The following is a 10,517-nucleotide window of genomic DNA, read 5'->3' as shown; positions in this document are numbered from 1 at the left end:
TGTGTGTGTGTGTGTGTGTGTGTGTGTGTGTGTGTGAGAGAGAGAGAGAGAGAGAGAGAGAGAGAGAGAGAGAGACTCCCTGCTGTGGGTCAGGCCCAAAGCTAGGAAGACCGAAATGAATCGAGTGTCCTTAGGGGAGACACATGCATTCCGAGTGTGTCACATACTGACCCCCGACCGAGGACCAGGGCTGGTGCCTTGCATGTGTGCTCACAGATCCTGCACCGTGTTTTTGCAATACACGTTGCAGCTTGTAACTTTGTCTTTTTTGCTGCTTTTTGTAATACACACTTCCATGATTATTCAATGGTCCCCCCACCGCACTGTGAGCGAGCAAGGGCCCATGGCATCCTCGGGCCCAGAGCAGGCTCAAGGGAACCTGTGTTGAATCAGTGAGTAAGAAGCTAAATAAGGGACGCACTGGAGGCCAGAGTCGGAGCCGTGACCATGACAGAAATCCTCGCCTCGGCTCACTTTCTTCCCGTCCTCAGGTCCTGGCTCAGCCGTCCCCTCCTCCCAGAAGCCCTCCCTGATTTCCCTCCAGGTATCTCCTCCCATCCCCCAGTCCTGCCCACTTGACTGCGAGACCCAGGAAGGCAGGGCAGGGCTCTCTTTGCCACCGCCGCGTCCCCAGCACCACAGGGACAAGACCCGCCGTGGAGCCAGCTCTCCACAAGAGCCTGCTGAGCGAGTAATGGAGTGTCTGGGCCAGGCAGGCCTCAGTGGGTGCCACCTCGGAGCAGTGCCAGCGAGTGTGCCTGAGGCAGGAGCCACAACGTCTCTGAGGAGGAGGGGCTTGGGCGGGACCTTGCAGGGCCAGGGTGCCTTTGACTGTTCCAGGAAGGATGAGCTCACTGAGCGGAGAGGTGGAGGCCGAAAGGTCCCAGGCTCCGTGGGGAAACCTGGGCTGTGTGATGCGGCCGAGCGGAGCCAGTGGGAGTTGGCCCTTGGCCTCCAGGCCGTGGGAGCCCTCGAACTTGGCAAGTGGGGGACTGACCACTCAGAACCTTCCAGGACAGGACCTTCACAGCTAGTGGGGAGGATACCCGGGCAGCAGGGTCAGGACACAACCAGGAGACGAGTTCCCAAACCACGCGGGAGCGGGAATTGTTTAAAACCCCTAATCTGAAAGGTGGCGCGGACATCTCGGCCAGAGGTGGTGGTGGGGGGTCCTTAGGATATAGAGCCTGGGGTCGGGGGATAAGAGCTGGCAGAAAACCAGCTTCAAACCAGCTTCAACACTCACCCTCTCCCCTTCTTAAACCGCCTCTGAAAAGCAGGCACAATCATAGCATCCACCTCAGGCCAGGCTGCGGTCGGTGGGGGCAAGTGTGCGGGCCTTTGGCAGGGCTCGGAGCAGGCCCGCCTTCGGGGGGGGCACAGATACAAGGCAAGGGTCCCCCCCCCCCCCCCGGACAGGCAGGCCCCTGTCTCCTCCCCCACCCTCTGCAACCCGTCCACCCCACTCCTCCCCCACCTCCCTCCAACGGTCCCTTGGGGTGGGTTCCCACTGAGTCTGGCCTGGACCTAGGGACAAAGACCGGACCCCACCGGAGGCTTCTTCAACCCCGTTTTTGGTTTTTGTACCAAGTCATCTTTATTGTTAAGTCCGAACAGTGCGCTGTTTCTACAAGCTCTCAATACTTTTTTTTCAGTATTACATGTTTTTTTTCTTTTTTAAAGAATTTATTTATTTTTCGGAGAAAGGGGGAGGAAAGGAGACAGGAAGAGAAACATCAGTGTGTGGTTGCCCCTTGCACGCCCCTAATTGGGGCCTGCAACCCAGGCATGTGCCCTGACTGGGAATCGAACCAACGACACTTAGGTTCACAGGCCCGTGCTCAATCCACTGAGCTACACCAGCCAGGTTTTTTACTATTTTTTTTAAAGATCTTATTTATTTACTTTTATAGAGAGAGGGAGAAAGAGAGGGAGAGAAACATCAGTGTGCAAGAGATACATCAATCAGCTGCCTCTCTCACATCCCCAACAGGAGACCTGTCCCACAACCCAGGCATGTGCCCTGACTGGGAATCAAACCGGTGATCCTTTGGTTCACAGACCGGCGCTCAATCCACTGAGCTACACCAGCCAGGGCTGTATCACATGGGGTTTTTTTTTTTTTACATTATTGTGGTAAAACTCCCATCACGTAGAAGCTGACGTTTTAAACACCTTCAAGCACACACTTCAGAGACATTCAGTCACTCACAGTGTTATGCAACCGTCACTGTCCAGAACAGCCTCGTCACCCCAGAAGGAGACGACAAACCCAGTACGCCACGCTCTGGGTCTGTGCATGACTCGCCCAGACACCCCTTGATCCTCTGAAACCTGCCTGGAAACACGGAGTCAAAAAAGTCCCGGCAGTGGAGCAAAGCACCGCGTTCTTGCCGCGCTGCATCCGCCCAGGCAGTGGAGAACGAGGGTAGCAGCGCCACCACAGCAGCAACACCAGCAGGGTTTCTCGTAGGCCCTGCCTCGGGGCCCTGGGACACATTGCTTTTCAGGGGGGATCCCATCACCCTCAGCACAACCCCTGGAAGCGAAGCACTAGGTTAGGATGGCTCTTCTGCACAAAAGGAAACCGGGGAACAGAGGCGACGTCGCGGGCCCGACAGGTGAGCTGGACTCTGGAGAGCAGCTCCCCGCTCCGCTGTGTGTCCTAGGGCTGGTCACCGCCTTCTCTGGGCCTGGATTCAGGCCTCTGTGGAAAAGCTCTGCTAGCAGGCTGAAGTGAGAGGGTGCATCTCACACGGAGGAGGACTGGCTGATGGTAGCTGCCGTTGCAGACTCTCACCGCCCCCCCCCCCCCCCCCGCCCCGCCCCGCCCCGCCCATTCCCAGGTTTGGATGTACTGGTTTCATCCAGGAGCAAGTGAGAAAGGGGAACTGGGGCCCGGGGTGGGGAGGCGTTTTCCCATCACCCCTCTCGAGGCCCTGGGCACACTTTCTTTCACGCCTTCCAGCTGCCTGGCTCCTTCCCAAGCCCCTCCACTCTGGGCGGGCAGGGGCTGGCAACGAGGAGAAGGAGGAGGGGAAGGCTGAAAATCACCCAGCAGAGTCCAGGGTGGGGCGGGGACCGGTCTGTGTCCCCAGTACCTGGTGGAGTCAGCGACCACTATTTGTTGATTGGATGAATGTATGAAATCTTGGGGGGGGGGGCGTCCAAGGACAGGTGTGGTGAGGTCAGGCTGTGTCTGGAGGCAGCTTATTTGGGGACGGGCACAGGACTTAGGCCTGGGTTCTTGGGCTGTCCCTGGGATTTGACCCCTGACACCCATACCCACAGTGCAAGTCTTATAACCACCAAGCCACACCCCGTTTCCTGGGTGCACGCCCAGCAGTGTGGGCCGCGGCTCCCCTTCCTTGGGCCTCTCCTGGGGGGGCCAGAGCTCCCAGGGTTGAAGGGCGTTCAGAAGCAAGGGGATGCCGGGAGTCCCTGGCTCCCATGGGGCAGAGAGGGGACGGCTCTTGGAATGGCTGGGGAGAGGGCAGGCCCGTCCCCTGGGGGCTGGGGCACCCTGAGGGGCGGGGGTCCACGCGGGAGCACTGGCCCTCCCAGACCCGGGTGCACGGGAGCTCTGGGAACTCTCCCACCTCCCAAATATTTAGACAGTGAGATGGATGGGCCGAGGGCCGAGCCAGGCCAGCCAGGCCATCGGTTATTTTGAGAGAACTGTTCTTGCACTCCAGCATAAATGTTCCCTCTCTCCCTCCCTTTCCTCCCGGAGCCTGGCGTGGCCACCCTGGTTGCGGTGGGGGAAGAAATAGCAGCTGATCGCCCCCTGAAGGCTGGGGTTCAAGGTTCTGGCAGGGCAGGGCTCCAGGATCCTTCACTCTGCTTGTCCACCTGCAGCCATCAGCCTTGTCCCCGATTGTCTGACTCCTGTCCAGAAGACAGGGCAGGAGGTCGTGGGACAGCCTAAGATGTCAGCAGGCTGCGGTGGACCCCACTGTGGACGGAGCTCCCACGGTGCTGCCGGAAGGCTGTGCAGGAGGCAGGCGTGCCCCTTGCGCCTTGCCCCAGGCTGACAAAGGCACCCAGCTCCCCTCCTTCCCCCCGAGAGTGGCGGGGGCCCTCGGGTCCTTGCTCCGTGAGGCAGGCTGGGCGACGGGTGTCAGCGAGCGGCCGTGGGCAGGCCTGGGGCAGAGGCAGCAGAGCCAGAGTTTGAGGCGCTGGAAGACGGCCTTGCGGAAGAGGATGAAGACCCAGGGGTCCAGGATGGGGTTGAAGGCGTTGAAGCGGAAGGCGAGCAGGTCCCCCATCTCACTGGTGTCTGGGGCGATGGCCTGGGTGAAGCCGCGGATCTGAGGGCAGGGGCAGGGTGTCGAGGAGCGCCCACCTCCCCACCCACCCTGCCCTCATTCCCCTTCACCCACTTGGTGGCTGCAGGAATAGGGAGGGGTGGCCGGGCAGAAGGGGAAGGAAATAAGATAAGATGAAAACGAAGAACGTGCATCCGGAGAACGGAGGCCTGGGAGGGGCTGTGTGGGGGCATCTGGGGCTGCGTGTCTGTCTGTCCACAGCTTCCATTCCCTGAGTCATCCATGACCCGCCCCCCCAAAGTTTTGACGATTCTCAAATTGCACCCAGCCTTGATTTGACAGAGAGAAACTGAGGCCCAGAGTACAGATGGGGTGAGTGGGTGCCACAGCCCCGGGGTCCACCCCGCTTCGGTTCTGGACGGGCTGAGTGGGCTCCTGGAGGAAAGGGGAGGGGCCAGGAGGGTCCGCGGGAAAACTGAGGGCGGGGCTGGGGGTGGGGGGCGAGCCTGGATGTCTGGGGGCGGGGGGGGGGGGGCCTCACAATCTGGACCAAAGGCTCCTGAGGTCCAGACCCAACTGGGCACCACCGTGCCTGAGTGACATCGCCCCTCCTCTGTAAGTAGGGTGACAAGAAAGGAACTTTGTCCTGTTTCTTGATAAATGCAGAATGGGTGTGTAGGTCATGTCGAAGAGGATCTGAGAAAGGATTTGTAAACCACGGAGCAAGTGCCGGATGAACGGTGGCTCCTGATGCCATTAAGGGGTAGAGGACAACTGGGCGCGCATTTGACCCTGTCGGGGACAGGGGAGGGGGTATTCCAGGGGTCAGGAGGAGTCCAAGGGAGAAGCCAATGAGCAGCCACCTCTCTAGCCAGCTAGCGGTTGTTGGGCAGTTGCCAAAGCCTCTGACCTCTTTGCGTCTCCGTACATGCGAAATGGACACACAGCTTCGCACAGAGCTGGGCGCTGCCCCTCCCCCCGCCGCCACCCCTCCCCCCACTCCCCGCACGTGCACCGCGCGGTGAAGGGGACTCACCGTGAGAGGCAGCGAGCACACGGCCATGGTGCCGGTCATGAGGGCCAGCAGGATCAGGTAGTCCACCTCGTCCTCGCCGGCCCCGTGCCTCTGCTGGCGGTACATGCGGCACAGGCTGAGCGTGACGGAGCCGTTGCACAGGACGATGGCGGCCACCAGCAGGGCCACGAGGCCGGCGTAGGCCAGCGAGAAGGCGCGTGCGCCCAGCTCGGCGGCGCGCAGGCGGATGAAGCACCAGCTGCCCGGGCAGTACTGCTGGTGCTGGCCCAGGCCCAGCAGGGGCAGGGAGCAGAAGAGGGCGCAGAAGGCGTAGACGGCGGGCAGCGCCAGGCGGGCGCAGCGCGGCCCGTCCAGCTGGGCGTACAGGTAGGGGTGGGTGAGCGCCAGGCAGCGCTCCACGGCCATGGCGAACAGGATGAGCGTGGAGGCCAGGCCGAAGAAGGTCATGGCGAAGGCGAAGGCGTCGCACAGCGCCGGGTGGCCCCGGGCCAGGCCCAGCAGCGAGCTGTTCCGGGCGTAGGCCACGAACACCACGGGGCTCAGGAAACACGTGCCCAGCAGGTCGGTGACGGCCAGCCCGGTGACCAGCACTGCGAAGGCGGACGGGCGAGACCGCCGCCGGGCCCCCAGGATGCCCAGGGCCAGCCCGTTGCCCACCACGCCGGCCACGAACATCAGCGTGCTGGTGGCCGGGCCCACCGAGTCCCGCACATACGTGAGGTTCCTGCACGAGTCCGCCATCCCGGCCCCCGGCCGCCGGCCTGGACGGGAGGGGCCCCGAGGGTGCCAGGGAGCTGCGAGAAGGCGCCGGTGCAGCGGCTCAGAAACCCTCCGCCAGCCGCACCCCCATGGTCCTCACCGCAGCCGGTGTCTCCGGGCCAACTCGCGGCTCTCCCGGTGTGTCCAGCTCCCTGTCCACGCTTCTCTCTCTCTCCCCCCTACTTCTTTCCTTCTCTCTCTGTTTCCTCTTTTCCTCTGCTCTTCCCTAGTTGTTCCCGTCTGTCTCTGTCTGTCCCCTCCCTCTCCCTCCTCCCCTGCCTCCCTCCTCCCCCCTCACCCCCCACGACTCTATACTCCCTTCCCTGCGCGTCTGCTGTGCCGCGGCCCCCTCCTCGCTGCACCTCGGCCACCTCTCACCATCGCTCCTGCCCTGCTCTCTCGGGTCTGGACTCTCGGTCTCTCTGTGTGTCAGCTTCTCCCCCTTCCCTCCCTCCTCCCTCCCTCCCTCCTCATCTTGCCTGCTCGCCCCAGCTTTTTCATTTCCTCTCTCTGCCCCGCCTTCCCTCCCCCGGCTTTCTCCAGAGGCCCCCTTGGCTACCTCCCGCCTTCCCTGGCACGCTCCTTCCGTCCCCCTGCCCAGCACATCTGTCTCCCGCCCTGCCTCCGCCCTTCCCTCATGGTCCCCATCACTGAGCCACCTGCCACCTCCCCGCACGCAGGTCCACCCTTCTCCCTGCACAGCATGTGCCAGTGGCCCCGGTGGGGGTCACTGAGTCACCACACGAGGAGTTTGGAGCTCACCAGTGGGGAGCAGGATGGACCCTGAGGAGCGCAGCTGACCAGTCCGAAGGCTGGCTGGGGGGTGGCCCCGGGGATCTATTCTGGGCTCCAGGCTCCAGGGTTAGGACACTGCCCAGGGATTGAGAAATGACCAGGAAATTCCTCCCTGATGCAGTGTTTTCCAAGCACCACTGAGATTTCTGTTCCCTGGGCAGGATTCACTCCTTCCAGAGGGCCGGGCCACAAGCAGGCTGTGCCGCAGGGAAGACTGCTGTCCCCGGCCGCAGGCTCGGCTTGAACTCGGAGCCCTGGGAAGGGGAGGGGGGCCTCCTTCCCTCTCGCTTCTCACCCCAGCTCTCCCAGGCCCCAGGCCAAGCTCTGGCGACCTTGACCTCCAGGAACAATATTTTAGCCTCAGACAGCCGTCCAGGGCTCCAACATCATGGTCACATTGCTTTCTCCCGCCCCTCCACAGGCCCACCCCTGCTGCTGGGACCCCGGGCCAGCGTGGTGCGCCTGTGGGTGCCGCCGGCCCTGTTCCCACGGAGCCCACGGTGCCCATGCAACTGCCTCCCCACCCACAAGGGCCGGACAGGACCTGGGAGACCCTCTCGGGCAGCCCTTATCCTTCAGGGAGGCAGTTTCGGTGTCGACGCTGCAAACTCAGGCTCTCTCGCCTTTATGTCCGGAGTTCCTGTCCCAATTCGACCACCCCCTTGCTTTGCGATGGCCTCGGGCAAGGATGGGAGCCGGTGCACCTCAGTTTCCTCATCTGTACAGTGGGGCGACAGCAGCTCCTCGGGCCTGCTGGCGGCCCTTGGCCGGCGGCCCATCCCAGAGCCCTCTGTCACGCGGAGAGAGCCTGTGCGGACGTGCCGTGTCCAAGGCGAGGAGCCCGGCTCCCGACTCCACGCGCCTTGGACTTCCCCTCTCTGTCCCCATGTCCCCCGTAACCACAACTCCCTCTCCCGGCTCCCTATCGCCATGCCCAGCTGGCAGCCCCAGCTCCCAGCAGGATGGATGCCCCGACTCCAGCTGCACCCAGGCCCCCGCGGGTGACCACGCAGCGCTGCTCTCAGGGTGCCCGTGGGTGCCGGCCTCAGCCCTCCCAGCCGCGCAGCCCCTCCCCGCAGAGGCCCTGCACTCACCAGACAGACCAGAGGGACCTTGGGAAGTTATATCATATTAATGAAGGATGACGCCTGGCAGACCAGCATCCTGCCTCTGCGTCTGGGGACTGGCGGGGTGGCGGGGTTGGGGGTGCTCTGCTTCCCGGAGCCTCCTCCTCCCCCTGGCGTCCTGTCCCCACCAGGGACTCAGGAAGTCTACTCTGCCCTCTTGCCCGGTGGCACCTTAGACAAGCCTCTGCCCTCCTCCAGGCCTCAGTTTCCCCATCCTCCTGAGGGCCCTGGCAGCCCCGGCATCGGTTCTGTGCTCGGGGCGCAGGTCTGGGTGGCGGTGGCTGTAACTCATTCCTAGTGGGAAGATTAAGGGTCCCCGGGGGTCTGTGCCAGTGTTAGACGCAGCTTCCGGGGGCCCCGGGGCCTCCTGTCCCGCTGTGGCCCCGGCCAGGCCCACAAAGGGTTGCTCTTTCACCCAGGTGCCTTGGAGTGGGAGGTCACCCTGCCAGCCAAGTTGGAGGTTAAGGGGGGGCTGGTTTCCGTAGCAGAGGGTGGGGAGGAACTGCTCCGGGTAGGTGAGTCAGCATCTGTCCCCACCCTCCACCCACTGCGAAGAGCAGGGTCCTCCTCACAGGGGTCCAGGGCAGTGGGGCAGCGGGCAGGAGGAGGACAGCAAGGACGGCTGGAAATGGACACACGGCAGGTGGGGAGGGGAGGGAGATGGGTGCCCAGGGGGCATGCTGGGGCCTGTGGACACGTGAGGTGAGTGGCATGCGTGGGCGGGCATTATTTTCTGTAGAGGCCTCTCTGTGCATCTCCTTGTGTGTCTGTGTCTTCCCTGGCGCGGGTGTCCCTCTGGGGCGGGTGCGCGTATGTTCGTACAGGCTGCGTTGGTACAGGTGTGGGGGGGAAAGGAGCGGGTTTGGAAACTCGCGCCCGCCCCTGGCCAGTCTGAGTGCCCACGCTGGAAAATGCCTTCCCCGGGCTGAGCCTCGGTGTCTTCACCCAATGCCTGCCCGCCCTCGTTGGGCGTCGTGCGGAGATTGGACACGGGCTTCACCCTCCCTGCCTCTGACAGCTGCTGTGTTGAGATGCATCCCACAAACCCTCACCTGCTCTCTGTGTGCCAGCGGTCGGGGGTGCAGAGAGGCTCAGAGGGCACCGTCTGAGGGGCCGGGCTCCCCCATGGCCTGTGGCAAGTGATGGGCGAGGGAGGTTGGAGCTGCAGCCTGGAGCCCGGGCCGGCAGGCCCTCGGCTGAGTCACTCCACGCCCAGCTGGGACTCGCATCTGCCTGGGTGTCTTTGTGGGGGCAAGAGCCAGGCAGGCCCGGAAATGGGGCCGCAGCGGGGCCTCTCCCACGCCTGCTGGCCAGAGCCTCCTGCGGCCGCCCTGGCCAGCATCTGGGTGTGCTGCCGCTCCCGGCTCCCTGGTGTTCACGCTCCGTCCGCCCGCCTGTTCCTTCCCACTTCGGTGACAGGCTGCTGTGCGTCCATCCTGACCTGTCCCTCCGTGGCGGGTCCCCTGACCTACGCCCAGAGGGCTTTTTCTCAGCCCCCACTTCCTTTTCCACCCCAAATGGGTCCTTGCGTATCTCTGCTTCTGGGCCCTGCAGCTTCCGGCAGCTTCTGCCCTGTGGCCCTGCCCTACTTGGCCTGGCCTGCGGCCCTCACCTGGGATACCCTCCCTCTGTCCTCCAGCCCCTCCAGAGACCATCCACCGGTCCCGCTCCAACCTCAAGCCCCAAATGGCCAGGTGATGTCACCTCTCTGCGCCTGTTCGCCGTGTCGGTCAGTCGACCAAATGCACAGTCCTTTCGGGAGCTATCAGAGAATGGAGTGAGCCGAGGCATTGAAACAGGACTCCGGGTCAGCGGTGGCCTCGGAGCACGAGGGGTGGGTGGCGCCACGCAGTGTGGGAAGCTCGGCAGCCTGCGAGCAGCTGCCAGCAGCCCTCAGGCCTGGGAGTGAAGTGGGAGGTACTTCTGAGAACAAGTACTTCCCCAAGCCTTCGCCTCCCTGCCCCGTGGCCAGGCACTGACCCCAGGGCTGACCTCACAGCTGGGGGTGGCAGGAAAGAGCAGCCGGAGACCAGAGATGGTGCTGAGGTGTCCTTCCCAGCTAATGAGATTATCTGGGTCTGCAGGGTGGCTGGTCACCGGGAAGCCACCCGGTCTCTCTGGCCTCCGTCCTGTGCAGCGTCCGGGCCGGGGTTCGCCCACCCCCCCTCCTCCCACCCCTTCTTGCTCTGGGCAGACTTGTCCCCCCTTTCCCACCCCAGGTCAGCCAGCCCTGCATGCTTCCCCTCAGCTCCCTGGTCCCAAGACCGTGACTTCGAAGGAGGAAGCCCCAAGATCCCAGGGCTGAGAAGGTCAAACCCCAACAGCCCAGGTGCAAGAAATCTTCACTCTCCTGAAGGCAAGGGGGCAGGACCCCAGAATCCTGACCCCACCCGATGGAAGGACCCCAGATGCCAGCCCTCCCGAGCCCTGAGATTCTAGATTCCTTTGCATTTCCGGTGCTAAGACGCAAGGATGCCAGACCTGAGACATTCCGGGAGCCTCTGGCAACTTGTGCCCCCCCAACCCCAGAGC

At 63.2% G+C, this 10,517-nt stretch overlaps 1 protein-coding gene across 4 annotated transcripts; it reads right to left on the bottom strand.

Annotated features, from left to right (window-relative positions):
• Positions 1–1,589: 1,589 nt before the first annotated feature.
• On the bottom strand, positions 1,590–9,838 carry PTGIR (prostaglandin I2 receptor). Of its 4 annotated transcripts, none has more exons than XM_037155123.2 (4): positions 9,038–9,838; positions 6,826–8,810; positions 5,305–6,098; positions 1,590–4,310 (listed from the first exon to the last, which is right to left on the bottom strand). In XM_037155123.2, exons 3-4 carry the CDS (start codon positions 6,043–6,045, stop codon positions 3,933–3,935), a joined length of 1,119 nt encoding a protein of 372 aa, XP_037011018.2. In that variant the 5' UTR covers positions 6,046–6,098; positions 6,826–8,810; positions 9,038–9,838; the 3' UTR covers positions 1,590–3,932. The 4 variants fall into 4 exon arrangements, with proteins under 4 accessions (XP_037011018.2, XP_053524738.1, XP_037011019.2 ...); XM_053668763.1 differs by having other exon boundaries at positions 6,826–9,115; positions 9,690–9,838; XM_037155124.2 differs by lacking the exons at positions 6,826–8,810; positions 9,038–9,838 and adding an exon at positions 6,442–6,484.
• Between the last annotated feature and the right edge of the window lie 679 nt (positions 9,839–10,517).

This window comes from Artibeus jamaicensis, unplaced genomic scaffold (genome assembly GCF_021234435.1).
Source record: "Artibeus jamaicensis isolate MK-2021 breed Jamaican fruit bat unplaced genomic scaffold, CSHL_Jam_final contig_1526, whole genome shotgun sequence".
NCBI lineage: Eukaryota > Metazoa > Chordata > Mammalia > Chiroptera > Phyllostomidae > Artibeus > Artibeus jamaicensis.
This window is presented reverse-complemented; position numbering and strand designations above follow the sequence as displayed.